Consider the following 15,585-nt stretch of genomic DNA (forward strand, 5'->3'; position numbering starts at 1 on the left):
GGACCAGCACAAGGCACTGTGAACCATAGGTAGGATTTTGAAAACGAAATGTTAGCTGATCTTTAGCCACTGATAGTCTTAAGCATTCCTCTTGCAAACTGCAAGGATGTTGTCTCTATTAGGTCATGTGGAGCCGTTCAGAGGTTTCGATTTTTTAAAATATATTTTTTCTGGTGTATGTAGGTAGATTACAGGCACATAATCTAGTTTAAATGCAATGAACCCCTGTCAGGAAAACACAGCAAAATGCGACACCGTTAATCCAGGCATTAGGTTCCTAAGAGAAGTCTTTTCGGAGCACTGGTATTAATTCATCTTTTACCAAATGATCTTCAAAAACAATTTCATTTGGAGTGGGGTGTATGCTGCAAGACAGTGAAAACATGGTATGAAGTAAACAGACACAATAAACAAGGCAGGTAAAAGTGAATAAAACTTTATTGAACAGAAGTAGCGCTTTTGCCAAGCATGAGTCACTTTGGGTGGCTAACAGTTCATAAGAAAAAGAAAGTAGAAATTGAAAAAGAGGTAAACAATGGTTAAAAATGTTCTTTCTTTTATTAAAAATGTCTTGGTTTTGTATTTGGAAAGATGTTCTTCTCCAAGCCAGGAGGCAGGAAGGTTGTACTTGCAAACGTGTCAACAACTATCGGATAATATTATTTTTTTCACTCACACAAACACATTTTCATGCTCCTGTGCCTGTTCCACGGTCAAAATGAAACTCTAAAGTATCACTTTTACTTCCTCCTATCCCCCTCCTTCTTTTGATGATGTAAACTGCATAATATTTCAAATTAACTTTCATTACGTCAGAGGGATGAACAGCTACGTTCCCAAAAACAGATGCATATATTTGTAACATTTATATAAAGTTAACATTTGTCTAATAAAATGTGTAATCACCAAAACAGCGTATTTTTTTCTCTAGACCAACATAGTGTTGAAGACTATTCTCTGCGATGGTCATACGACTCCAAACCACCTGGAATTGTAAAATGTGTTAAGTCCATACAATCATATTACAAACACAGCTTTATTCAGGCAGAGAGGACTTCCTGCACAAATTACAACACATAAAAAAGAACTCTCTAAAGTCGTACATATCACCATGTGCAACAGGACAGTTTACACCAACACTGCCCGCATATATATTACTGATGTGTCCCGCAATCTCCTACATTAAAGGAAAGAGAGAAACATTTTGCATAAGGCAGTTAACTAAAGTTTGCTGTATTAATTCTCCGACACAGTAATTTCGTTTTCATTTACAAGCATGTTCTGCAGGTCACGGTGACACCTGTGACAAAAATGGCAATAATATTCCAATCTTTTAATGACTGCATTAATAACATTCCTTGAACCAACCAAAACACTATCAACCACTAGCACGTTACCATTATAAAGATAATATGTTTCATTACAACCAGCCTGAGAGACTTACTGGTGTATTTTGAGGTCTATTTTAATATCTACCTATTCAGAACACTTGACTCCGACCTTAACATGAATGTATTTAAAGTTCCATTCACAGACCCTTTGTATCTAAGACAGCATGACCATATAAGAACTTCTTTATCTAGATTTCATGGACATACATCAGTATTTGAAAAATATGATTTTGTTTCCTCCAAGCCAAATCTACACCCATGTTATGCAAAAATCCAAAATCTGTTCTGAAATGCCTAAAAACGTCATTTGTCAATTTGCAATGAATTTACTCATTAATGTTACTCTCGCTGACAGAGAAATAGAACGCACTGGAATGCAAGGAAAGAAAAGTAATAGATTGTGCGCCACTTCCCTTCACAAATAAAACAACATTAAGTATATTGCTAACTATAATTAAGATCTGCAAACTATGCTACCAAAGAAACAAAACAGTGAATCAAAAATTCCCTACCACCAACAAGTTGAAAAAAAATTCTAGACCTCTCATTGTCGAAATAATATAACCAACAACTCCAGCAATTAAACAAAATTCATATATTTTGTATTTGACCATTCATCGCAGCACATTGCAGACAAGCCTATGTACAAGACACATGAACAAATCATGTTCAGATCCATTTTCCACCCAATGGAGAACATAGTTTAATGTATTTATTTGACATAATCTTATAAAACAATATAAAGCAATTATGAGTGACATACCTGACACAGGGAACATTAAAACATTCTATTTGATTACATGAATTAGGCTTTTGAGGAATTAAGATTGCATTGATCCCAGACTTCCACATCTGACAACAGATTGTACTACTACATAAGCTAACATGACATTCAGTAAGTCTTATTTTGTTTCAGTGGAATATTCAAATGAGCAAGCCAAGACTCTCTTATCTACCCTCATTTCATTACAGCTTCAAATCCTTCAACCTAAGCCCCACCCAAAAACGACTCAGCTGCTTGTTTTGCTAATTTAGTTAAATAATATCTGATGAAAGATTATTTCAAGTCTCAAAGTTTAATATATTTATTTGTAAAATATGTATATTACTTCTGCTGACCCAACAAAACGTTTGAGCTCCCCAACCCAATACCTTTCTCCCCACACAAACACGTAATTAAAATCTTTTTTCTGAATTTCTGCAAAGTAAATCCAAAATTATAGTCTAATCAGATGTCAAAGAGATAGCAGATTTTAGTTTGGTGTAGTGTTCAGATTGGATAAGATCATGTTCCAACTTTTCCAAAGACCCACTGCAGGTGGGCAATAGCCTTAAAAAGTCAATCTTGCTCAGGTGGATAACATTTTTTTTCCAAAAGCCACATTTTGGAGATATGCCCGACCGAATGATGGATTTGCCTTGTGCTAATTGGCCAATGCTTATTTTGCTGAAGACTAAATAAAAATGTGCTTAAATGTACTTTCATGTAATTCTCGAAAAAGAGGGGCACAGAGAGGAACTGTTCCTTATGGCATTCTTTTGTTGGTAGTCGCTGCGTCTAACACAAGGGCTCCTGCAGGAAGGGAACATTTGATTCTCACTGCTCCGCTACTTCTGTCATATGCAAATGCAAATAACTGATCAGTGTCCCCAGTGATCATACAAAAGAGAACAGTGAATATGTTTATGCCAGCCAGTGATGGTTTGCACTGCAGGTGCTCCAAAAATTGTTTTGGTCCTGACCGTCTTCTCGGTGATCTGGTACCTTTTGATTTATTTGCCTCACCTAGGAAAAATACAGGTTTTGTTTCCCTTTAAACTTCTTGTCAACTGATCACTGGTAACAGTTTTGACATTTTGCAAAGCCATTGCCTTGAATTAGACATAATACACTCGTTGTGAAAGGAAACATAAAGAAGGGTCACCGACTTATTTCTTAAATGATACTACCAATAGTACAAAGGCTGGATTAATCTGCTAATGCCACACATCTATAGAGGACATATATAATAAAAACTGTATTACATATTCAAATTGTTTTAGAAACAATGTCCTCACAAAATAAGAAAATGCCAATAGTAAAGAGAAGGACTGATTACTTTTAGGAATTATATTAGGTTTAAGGTTACAGCTGCCTGTTGTGGCCTGCCATATAAAGATGGCATGTCTTAGTTCACGGTGAGGGGCACTTGTAACAGTTTTTACTCACACTTTAGGGGCATAGTACCTGCCTAGCCAAATTACCAGGCTATTGACTTTGAACAAAATTATAAGGTTCTGAGATTTAATAATTGGAGGACTGACACTCCATGAAACCTCTTGGTGTACGTACACTTTATAAGTTCCTTATAACATTAACATTAACATCCATTATTCTCGTTTTTATCACCATACATACAAAGCTGGACCCATTGACCTGATCATGATTTGAATGGCATGCAGGTGTGAATTGCGACTTTATCAGGTAACACAGATCATGAATAACAAGGTGTGATTTTAGCTTTGTTATAATGGGTTTCACCTCCACGCTGGAAGTGAAGAGCACATCCTAAATACGCATAGTTGAGTCACTGTGCTCAGACGTTTACTGATTTCAAGGTGGTGGGCCACAGTGTTACTTATGTGATTAGTTTGTTAAGCTAGTGATAGCCTGCAAATTAGTAGGCATAGTATTTAAGCCGTGATAAGAACTTTAGACTGTATTTGTGAAATGGAGGTGCAGGTCCCAGTGAGAGGCAGAATGGGTATGTTGTGGTTCGGCTGCATGGCAGTACCTTGGTGACGTTGCACTATAAAAGTCCTCATACGTACATAGAAGGATCAGATAAGGAGAACAACGGTTATGATGTTGTGGTTTTGCCAAAGGACTCCTGGAAAATCAATAGATGAGCACATCCATTGAATCAACAATCATAGTAGTGGACTCATGTGGAGTGACCAGATGGGAAGAAATACTGAAGGTCAATATGCTTAGAATCGAGCTGTTGAGGTACCAGACCGACTCAAATTACTGAGATCAAAAGGCTCTGCTTACCAATGAATTGAGGGGTCAATTAGAGAATTCAACCCTACAGCTCATATTTAAACCAAGGATTATGAGGGAATAAATAAACACAAATTGTTCATCTTGATGGTCTCGGCAATGAAGTATTGACTGATCAACTGATGGGTATGTATCATTCACTTAAACAGACTTACCATGCATTTACTGTAGGATGAATTAATGAACAAAGATCATTTTGATTTCAAGAATTTGTCATGCTTATTAAGATATCAAACAAGCAGCACAAATCAGTTGTTTAAAGAGTCACGGCAGTGATCTACAATGAAACTGAATAATGGGCACAATTAATCCAATTTTACAAATTCAATAAGTCAAAAACCCATAAGGGACCCAAACACAGGGACAACAGAGTAGGCAATGAATGATTTTTGACTTGGTTTTTTGCAAGCCTCATTTGACTCAATAGTTTTAGCAATGAAAATTAAAAGATTGATGGAAGGGCATAATAATTTATGTCAAAAGCTTTAGTGGTGAATTATTTGGCAGTCAGCTGATGGGCACATTCACTTAGAAACATGAGCTGCAAGAAATTATATGAGGCCAACTGATAAATACGATCATTGAATCTATAGACTAACGTCAAGATTACAAATTGTGTGGAGCAGAATTCTTGTTCGGAATTATGCTCAGCATAGATATAAGCGGGCACTGTTCCCACTTCCAGATTTCCTGTTTGTGGGAACACCGGACCAGACATTACTGGCCAGTAAAATCACATTGAAACAGAGCAGTCTGCACCAGTCTCAAACCAACCCTCAGCAAAGGCATGGGGGTTGGCATGTAACATTTAAATCTACCAGGAAAGATTCTGCTCTACCCTCCTCCATCCAACCCTTCTCTTCACTGCCCTAAACAGGAGTCCTTGCAGATATTTAGTACTTGCTCAAAGCGGGTGGTAAATATTTGCTGTTAAATACCCTGGAATCAAGAATACTGTGTGGAATTGTACCTGGTTAAATCCCGGTCTGCCGCTATTTCCAATGGGTTGAAATCCTAATTGCTAGAATTCCATGCAGAGATTCTGGGCTTTATCTCTAATCTGGTCATTCAGCATCTCCTCATAGATTTCTTCACAATTCACACTCAAGCCCTGAGACAACTAAACTATGCAATATTTGAGACATGCAATCAGTTATACCATTAGTCTTAGAAATGAATTAATTAGAAGCATCTATTGATTGACACTTATTTGAGTAGGTGTAGCAATTCACTGTTGGAAATAAATGATTAAGCAATGATTATTCTGGCCATATTCATTAGAAGCAACATAATTTGCAATTTCTTGGAATCCAGGAACATGTTTTCAATTGGCATGAATTTGCACATTCCCGTTTTTCTCAAAAGGAAAGTGTAGTAGTACTGCTGAACACCTCAGTGCTCAGCACCTCCCTTTCAAAATATTCTCGGCTGAAGTTATAGAAGATGTGGAAACCATTGCTAAGTAGCATTCAGACAAGAGTGGGCCTGCTCACAGATGGCAGAAGAAGCCTGCAGGTCTCTTCCCAGGCGTTCCGAGTCAAGCCGTCTCCATCTATGCAGTGAAATAGTTTGTCTCTGTTGTGGATTTTCTGGTGAGTGTGAAGTTTATCCTTTCTGGAAAATTTCTTCTCACACTCTCCACATGGAAAGGGCTTTTCTCTGGTGTGAATTCTCTGGTGGATAAGAAGTTTATCCTTTCGGGAAAAGGCCTTCTCACACTGCTTGCAGGGGAAGAGTCTCTCATTAGAATGAATTCTCTGATGGATACGAAGATTATCTTTTCTGGAAAATGTCTTTCCACACTCGTGGCAGGGAAAGGGTCGCTCTTGGGTATGAATTCTCATGTGGATGTCAAGTTTATCCTTTCGAGAAAAATCCTTCTCACACTCCGTGCAGGGATAGGGTCTCTCTCTGGTGTGAATTCTCTGATGAATGAGAAGTTTATCCTTTCGAGAAAAATTCTTCTTACATTCTGTGCACAGAAAGGGTCTCTCCTTAGTGTGGACTCTCTGATGGATGACAAGTTTATCCTTTTGAGCAAAGTTCTTCTCACAGTCTTTGCATGGAAAAAGTGCCTCCGAGGTGTGTATTTTCTGATGGGAAAGAAGTTTATCCTTTCTTGAAAAGTTCTTCTCACACTCTGTGCAAGAAAAACATCTCTCTCTGGCGTGAACTCTCTGATGGATTAGAAGATGTGATTTATAAGTGAAACTCTCTTCACAGACTCTGCATCTATAGAGATCTTCATTCATAATAAAGCCATTCTTTGATTGGTAAACTGCAAAAAAATAAGGAAACAATCAAATAAATAAAACATTTAGGACTTAAGCAAAAAGCAAGCAAAGAATTTATTTCTTACTATCTGAAGTTACAGGTCATTAGATTAATTTCCTCTATTACTTCCCTCAAGCTCTTTTGAGAAAGAAAATTGGTTTAAAGCAGTTGAACAGGGAAATACTCTTGACCAGACTGTAATGGATTTGAGTGAAATTTCAAAGTTAGGGTGGATTTCACAGTAGAGTAATATATGTGATGTGTATAGATTTACATAATTCTTGTCCATCACAATACCCAAAACGAGTATGCTCCGAAATCTATGTAAGTCACAGATTTCTATGCAAACGTCTACCCACCACGCAAACCACTCAAATCGATTTTCCCAGCTCTGGAACCCACTGTGAGTATACATGACAGAAATATGTTTTTGCACCTTTTTTTATTTTTGCATGTGAAACACACTTTCCCCAAGCCTTATACCTCCATGAACCATGGTGTGCATTCAGTCAGTCAGTCAAAATCACTTTATTTGTTTAATTTTAAAACCATAAAAGTATACTACATAAAATCGTAGAACCATTAAAAACATACACGTATTTCATTTGGCACATAATCTTAAGCCCCAAAAACATCAGAATAAAAATCATGCTGTCATTACAAAGGGTCGTATATCTACATATTTCTTTTAAAACGTGGTCCTATATACTAAAAAACTCAAAATAAAATCATTAGCCATCATTACGGTTTAAGAACTAACTCAAAACATCTTCAGAAACACCTTTTTTTCCTTTCTCTAGCCGCAGCAACTAAAAAGCTGGCATTATTAAAACACACCTATGAGTTATTTAACATCTGTAAATATATTAATGCAGGCCTAGCCTGCATAAAACCTTTATTTTCCAATATTGGTATTAAAAAGCGTTATGCGAATATGATGATAATTGTCGCAAAACATTATAAAGTGCAAAGTGTTCTGGGTGGAGTAATGATCACAAGACAAAAGGTCCAAATCTTCCATCTTACACAACCCCTCTGGTTCTCCCAAAATAAAGTGCAAAAGGTTAAATCCAAATCTTGTTAAAAGGAAGCGCTGGTAGGGCTTTGTAATTTTATGTAGGTACAGTTCTAATGCTGGATGTTTTTAATAGAGTAAGTGCTCGTACTGTGGGTTTCAGGAGCTCTCTCTCTCTCTCTCTACTTGCATTATACATAAACAAGCATTGGAAATGCAATAGGTCTCGCACCATTAGAGTTAGTGCTTTTAGAATTGTTTATGGTTTTTTTTTGTAAATGTTTAGCATTTTTGTTTCCTGTAGCCAATGCTAAAGTATTACAAATAAAAAAAGCCATAAACATTTCTAAAAGCTCTAACTGAAATGGTCTGAGAACTATTGCACTGTGTGAGGGTGAGGGTGAGTGAGGGTGAGGGTGAGTGAGGGTGAGTGAGGGTGAGTGAGGGGTTGAGGGTGAGTGAGGGTGAGGGTGAGTGAGGGTGAGGGGTTGAGGTTGAGGGTGAGGTGTTGAGGGTGAGTGAGGGTGAGGGTGAGTGAGGGTGAGGGGTTTTGGGTGAGTGAGGGTGAGGGGGAGTAGTTGAGGCTGAGTGAGGGTGAGTGAGAGTGAGGGTGAGTGAGGGGTTGAGGGTGAGGGGTTGAGGGTGAGTGAGGGTGAGGGTGAGTGAGGGTGAGGGGTTGAGGGTGAGTGAGGGGTTGAGGGTGAGGGGTTGAGGGTGAGTGAGGGTTTGAGGGTGAGGGGTTGAGGGTGAGGGAGGGTGAGTGAGGGTGAGGGTGAGGGTTTGAGGGGGAGGGGTCGAGGGGGAGGGGTTGAGGGTGAGTGAGGGTGAGTGAGTGAGGGTGAGGGGTTGAGGGTGAGTGAGGGTGAGGGGTTGAGGGTGGGTGAGTGAGGGTGAGGGTTTGAGGGTGAATGGTTGAGGGTGAGTGAGTGAGGGTGAGGGGTTGAGGGTGAGTGAGGGTGAGGGGTTGAGGGTGAGTGAGGTTGAGGGTGGTTGAGTGAGGATGAGTGAGAGTGAGGGTGAGTGAGGGGTTGAGGGTGAGGGGTTGAGGGTGAGTGAGTGAGGGTGAGGGGTTGAGGGTGAGGGTGAGTGAGGGTGAGTGAGGGTGAGGGGTTGAGGGTGAGTGAGGATGAGTGAGAGTGAGGGTGAGTGAGGGGTTGAGGGTGAGGGGTTGAGGGTGAGGGGTTGAGGGTGAGTGAGGGTGAGGGTGAGTGAGGGTGAGGGGTTGAGGGTGAGTGAGGGTGAGTGAGGGTGAGTGAGGGTGAGGGGTTGAGGGTGAATGAGGATGAGTGAGAGTGAGGGTGAGTGAGGGGTTGAGTGTGAGTGAGGGGTTGAGGGTGAGTGATGGTCAGGGTGAGTGAGGGTGAGGGTGGGTGAGGGGTTGAGGGTGAGTGAGGGTGAGTGAGGGTGAGTTTGAGGGGTTGAGGGTGAGGGTGAGTGAGGGTGAGGGGTTGAGGGTGAGTGAGGGTGAGTGAGGGTGAGTGAGGGTGAGGGGTTGAGGGTGAGGGGTTGAGGGTGAGGGGTTGAGGGTGAGGGGTTGAGGGTGAGTGAGGGTGAGGGGTTGAGGGTGAGTGAGGGTGAGGGGTTGAGGGGGAGGGGTTGAGGGTGAGTGAGGGTGAGGGGTTGAGGGTGAGTGAGGGTGAGGGGTTGAGGGTGACTGAGGGTGAGGGCGAGTGAGGGTGAGGGGTTGAGGGTGAGGGGTTGAGGGTGAGGGGTTGAGGGTGAGTGAGTGAGGGTGAGTGAGGGTGAGGGGGAGGGGTTGAGGGTGAGTGAGGGTGAGGGGTTGAGGGTGAGTGAGGGTGAGGGTGAGTGAGGGGTTGAGGGTGAGTGAGGGTGAGGGGTTGAGGGTGAGTGAGGGTGAGGGGTTGAGGGTGAGTGAGGGTGAGTGAGGGTGAGGGGTTGAGGGTGAGTGAGGGTGAGGGAGGGTGAGTGAGGGTGAGGGTGAGTGAGGGGTTGAGGGTGAGTGAGGGTGAGTGAGGGCGAGGGGTTGAGGGTGAGTGAGGGTGAGTGAGGGTGAGGGGTTGAGGGTGAGGGGTTGAGGGTGAGTGAGGGTGAGGGGTTGAGGGTGAGTGAGGGTGAGGGTGAGTGAGGGTGAGGGGTGGCCAACATCGCTATCCTCGTTAAACCAGTTGGCTCATCAGTGTTTGTCAACAGTGCGCCTTGTTGAGTAAGCAGAAAGAGATCGACGCCGGTTCGATAATGCCACAGCTCTGTGCTAACAAAAATGCGGAAAAAATAAGCATTTAAATCATTGGCAAATTCAGTAAGCAGAAAGAGATCGACGGCGGTTCGATAATGCCACAGCTCTGTGCTAACAAAAATGCGGAAAAAAGTAAGCATTTAAATCATTGGCAAATTCTACGGAAATTGATTGCAAATGGGAGCAGCTCTGCTTGCAAATCCTCCCTCCGTCGCCCAGGCTGCTGGACTGGAATTGCAGCAGCTAGAAGTGAGGAAGAAAAAAACAAGCAGCAGAGCACGGCGTCAGTGTTGGCATTGCTGGGGGGTAGGGGGGAAGTGGGGATTTAAAAAGAAATGCGACACGGCGGGCAGGGGAGGGGGCGGAGCGGGTAAAATAAACAAAGCCAGAAAAACACACAGAACCAGGGCTACATTTCACACATATTAAAGAAACCAGCAAACAACTACAACATAATGCAAGGCAAAATAAATACTAATTAGAGCAATGGTGCCAAGTACTAATCCTGCGTAAGCATGTGTACTACACTAAACAAGCATATGTAAAATGAAGAATGAAGGAAACAGTCCCAAATTTTGTGAAACTTATTAGTAGCAGCTTGGGTTGAAGACCGGAGATACAAGAAGAGAGATAACGACCAGGAGTTAGATGGTGAAACGTAATCCTCACGCTGCATCCAACACCAGCAACAACCAGAGGCCAAGCGTAGCCTGGCAGCCGGTAGCACGAGCCAATAGAGAGCTTGATTACAGACACAGGCAACAGCAGACAACCGCTGCAATCGCAAAGGACCCTGAGCTGAAAATAGCGTCCACAACCTCTACCTTCACTCTCATTTCAAAATCCTTCTTGGTTTAGTAATCCTCTGAGGGAAAAATGCTTGTGACGTGTGTCTGTTTACAAAAAGGACAGGCAAAAATACAGAAAGAGCTTCATAATCCAAACCAAATTTAAATCCGATAAATATTTAATAATATTTCACAAGCAGAAATGATCAAAGGTGGATCAGATCATCAAATAGGGATCCGTAAAACTGGCAAAATAATAAAGGGCAGAGCTAGAGAAGTGTTTCTTTTATAAAAGTTATTGTACGCCTGTCTGTTGTCTTGCTTTATGACGAGGTGTTGAAATTACGGCATTCCCAATAAATTCTAGATTCCAACATCCCCATGAGTTCCCGTAATGGTCCGGAATGGTCTTAAAACATCCTGAGAATCGGCTCCAAAAATAGTGATTTTTCTTAGAGTCTCCATGGTGACTTTGAGGTTTTTTGGCCCTGGTAGGGGAATTTAAAGGATGCAATCCTATTTATTTGGTGGAAATCTCCTACAAGATCAAGCCACAATTCCCCACACCAAACCAAAAAGGGGGGAAGTGGGGATTTAAAAAAAAATGCGACACGGCGGGCAGGGGAGGGGGCGGAGCGGGTAAAATAAACAAACAAGACGGAGGGAAGAGAGGGGAGGGGGAGGAGAAATGCGACACGGCGGGAAGGGGAGGGGGCGGAGCAGGTAAAATAAACAAACAAGACGGAGGGAAGAGAGGGGAGGGGGGAGGAGAAATGCGACACGGCGGGAAGGGGAGGGGGCGGAGCGGGTAAAACAAGACGGACGTGCACGCGCTTTTAAGCTCAATGCGCATGCGCATTGAGCTTAAAAGTCACGGGCACTGCAAGGAATCGCCACGATTCCTTGCAGTGGATAAAGAGTGGATAAGCCCCCATAGTCTCGCTTGCTCGATGCGCATGCGCATCGACAGGCGAGACCTAAAAATGGTTTTTCACCCACAAAAGGACCTCTCTCACTAGCCTGTAGGGGGAGTCAAATAATGCAGGTGGCCCTAATTTCACTGTCAAGCTCTTAATTTATGCTAGCCGGGGGATGCCACTTGCTTTATCTAAAGATAAGAAATCCCGAGTGATTTTACGATTCAGCTCCAGATCTGTATTGGTCCAAATCGTAATCCAGTGCAAAAGTGGGGCCATACCAATCAGATCTGATACAAAACCAACACTCAATTCCTGATGAATGATATAAGAAGGCGTTGATTGCGGGACTAAAAGTATGTTTCTAAAAAACCTTTTGCTCATCTAACTAGTCTGTTCGTTTTTTAAGGATCACTCTCGCCATTACTTTTTACTGCTGAATCAATCAGCGATATGGGCCTATAATTTTGTGGATTCTCTCGCTGCCCCTTCTTAAAAACTGGTATAATAATAGATCATGACCAAGACTTCGGCAGACCATGCAAACAGGCCACATTAAAAACATGTGCCATTAATTTGGACCATAGCCTCACATTTAACTTAGAAAGATCGTCCGGGACACCATCAAGCCTGGGGGTTTTATTGCTTGTTATTTGTATTATAGCCTCACTTACTTCATCTTCATTAAAAACCAAGGTGTATTTTCCCTCATCCAAAAACAAGGGGGATGAGGTGCCCGCATCAACCTGGTCAACATATATATGTTTAAAATAGCTGAACCACTGAACTTCGGGTATAGTGCACTCCAATGGGCAGGTACTTTCGCCCGTTAGCAAATGGCTAGTTGAGAATCTCCCAAAACCTAGTACTATTTCTGATAACATCTACAGACTGCAGGTCATTCCAAGCTTTGTTTTAAATTTCTATTTTATGAATTTTTAATGATTGCTTATATTTTTCACCTATGAATGACTAGTTGAGCCTTATCTTGGGGGACTTGCTTCAATGCATTAAGCAACTTTTGGTGGGCATCTGTGCAATTATGATCAAACCACCTCTCGCCCCCCTCCTCGTCTTTCCTGGAGGGCTTTGTCAGAGTGCTAGCCACCCATTGACAGATCCGGTCATAGACTATTAAGAATCCTTGTTCGCTCTATCTAGCCAAGATCTAATATCGTCCCTGGAAATTTCTTATAACTCATTGAGAAACTGTTCCGGGACTAGCTTGCACCACTTGAGCCTACGACCCTGATATTTAAACTTTACATTATCTCTAGTACCACCCACCCCGGGCAGTTAGATTTCCCCAGTACCCCAGCCTACCCAACCTTAGCTGGTGTTATGATCGTAAAAGGGGGCTATTTAACTATGTACGATGCGATATGGGTTAACAAGCTTGTCATAATGAAAATATAATCAATTGTGGAGTTTACACTTCTTCCCTTAAAAGAGAGGGATACAGTCCTTGGCATTATTAGCACTTGGGTATAAAAGGTCAAGAGTAGCCAGAATGTCCTCTAGCAACCCGCCTTGATTTGTATGCTCAAAGTGCAAATTTGAGCAAACCTCGAGGCCAAGATAATTAACGACATGGCAATCTTTCAGGCACAAATATATATATAAATCCCCTAAAATTATCACTGAATAAGGACTATATTGCTTAACTTTATATGACTTTAGAAAACATTTTAAACTATAGAAATGATCATTTACAGAGTTTCTGTCAAAGAAATTGTAGAAATTCACAGTTAGTAATATCGGCGTATTTGCCGGTGTCATTTGAACCGCTAAGCAATTGCGGGAACTTGTGTCAAGCTTACAATATATACCAGAGTCATTTAAAGAAATTAAAGTCTGTAAACCACCCTTAGTTCTACCCGCAGAGGAAGATTGTGCAGGTTCAAAAAAGCTTGAATAACCATCCACCCAATAAGTGTTATCGGCCTTACAAGTTTCTTACAGGCCCACCACATCATGCTCCCTTAACATACTAACCCATTTTACATCATCTCTTTTTAAAAAAAATACATTCTTTTTTATTAAATGATAAATAAAAACAAATACCATTTGTCAGTAGGCGGCACAGTGCATGCATTCATGGATAATACTATCTGTACAATAGATCAGCTTGCTGGCCACAGAAACTGCTGCAGAGGGCAGATTAGACCATCAAGTTGTATGTGTGTCTTTAATGCTTCAAAGATTGCTCAGCCGATTTTTTTTCTAGTAAGTGAAGAAAGGTTAAATGTTTTTTTGTTTCTCTAACAGAAAGCATATTTTTTATTTGAGCTGATGCTGCTTCTCATGCACATTTTGTGGTTTTCATACATGGTGCTGCAATTTAAACTCCGTAGATGCAAAATGTAATGGTACAATTAAACGACCCTTTTGCCAGCTATAACCGATTATACTTAAGTCCGTTGAAAACATTGTTCACAGAGGGCTAGTTGAAGTGGTTGGTCAGGCTATAGTGTGAATGTATGCCCAGGAAAAGTTGGAATCAGTTTGTGAAAACACTATGCCCACTAGGCACTTTTCTGTGGATGGTAACTGCTTCAGGCTCTACAGTTCTGCCTCACCTGGTGCTTCCACACCACTATAAAGTTGGGTTGGATGTAACTTAGATAATTTGCTGTTGCATAATTATGTAAAAATTACAGCAAAATTGCGGAAGATTACCTGGAAATGCTTGAGGTGTGTACCCCAGTATTTAGTACTATTCTCCTGGTGCAAAATGAATCTCACGTCGAGAATGGACCTGAGGATGTATTCTGCTCTGAGTAAATAGCGCTAAATGCAACAGAACGCGAACAGTAACATCCAGCAGCATCTTGCACTCGCTATATTAATTTTTCCTCTGGTAGGCTATTTCTGATAAATTACTCATAATTACATGAACTGGCATAATTAATTTCAAAGAAGTAGTGCAAAATTACTCCGGCATAATTAAAATGTCACCTATGCCTTGCCATGCCTATGCAATTATGCGCCTGCCAAAAACTGCCCCTCTCCGCCACTTCCCCTATCGCCCCAAACGTGGTGTCTCCGTATTGTCGAGGAAGGGATGTCTTGGAATTCGTGAAAAAACTGCTTTTTAAAACAGGAAAAGAGACGCTTTTGTGTGCCGACAATATGACTGACATATTTACAACAAGGGGTGGTGAGGGACAGAGTCTCTGAATTAAGCAGAAAGCTCTCACCCAGTCAAGAGATCAGGGCTAGATCCAACACCGTTTTTTAGCTCACTGCACCATCCCAGTTTCAGAACCTGGCTGTATGCAAATTAGTCTGTTCCTGTCCCAGTGCACGATGGGAACAGGGCAAACCAAACTACAAAAGCCAATTCTTACACTGGGAAGGAAACAAGCTCCCGGGGACCGGTTTCTGGCATTACAGCCGTCTTCGGCCCGGTTTGCTTGAATCCTGATGGTGCAATGAGCAAGGGTCTCACATCTGAGAATACCCTTCCACGCTTAGGGTGGACAAAAATATTTACAACAAGGGGTGGTGAGGGACAGAGTCTCTGAATTAAGCAGAAAGCTCTCACCCAGTCAAGAGATCAGGGCTAGATCCAACACCGTTTTTTAGCTCACTGCACCATCCCAGTTTCAGAACCTGGCTGTATGCAAATTAGTCTGTTCCTGTCCCAGTGCATGATGGGAACAGGGCAAACCAAACTACAAAAGCCAATTCTTACACTGGGAAGGAAACAAGCTCCCGGGGACCGGTTTCTGGCATTACAGCCGTCTTCGGCCCGGTTTGCTTGAATCCTGATGGTGCAATGAGCAAGGGTCTCACATCTGAGAATACCCTTCCACGCTTAGGGTGGACAAAAATATTTACAAAAAGGGGTGGTGAGGGACAGAGTCTCTGAATTAAGCAGAAAGCTCTCACCCAGTCAAGAGATCAGGGCTAGATCCAACACCGTTTTTTAGCTCACTGCACCATCCCAGTTTCAGA

General features: G+C 41.9%; 1 protein-coding gene across 1 annotated transcript in view; it reads right to left on the bottom strand.

Annotated features, from left to right (window-relative positions):
- Window positions 1-420: 420 nt before the first annotated feature.
- The window catches only part of LOC147685315 (uncharacterized), a 37,159-nt gene continuing 21,994 nt past the window's right edge, over window positions 421-15,585 (bottom strand). The window contains exon 2 of the mRNA XM_086941235.1: window positions 421-6,712. Coding sequence (XP_086797361.1) covers window positions 5,904-6,712 — 809 coding nt within the window. The 3' untranslated portion in view covers window positions 421-5,903. The remainder of the gene's footprint in view (window positions 6,713-15,585) is intronic.

This window comes from Lissotriton vulgaris, chromosome 10 (genome assembly GCF_964263255.1).
Source record: "Lissotriton vulgaris chromosome 10, aLisVul1.2, whole genome shotgun sequence".
In the NCBI taxonomy this organism is placed as follows: domain Eukaryota; kingdom Metazoa; phylum Chordata; class Amphibia; order Caudata; family Salamandridae; genus Lissotriton; species Lissotriton vulgaris.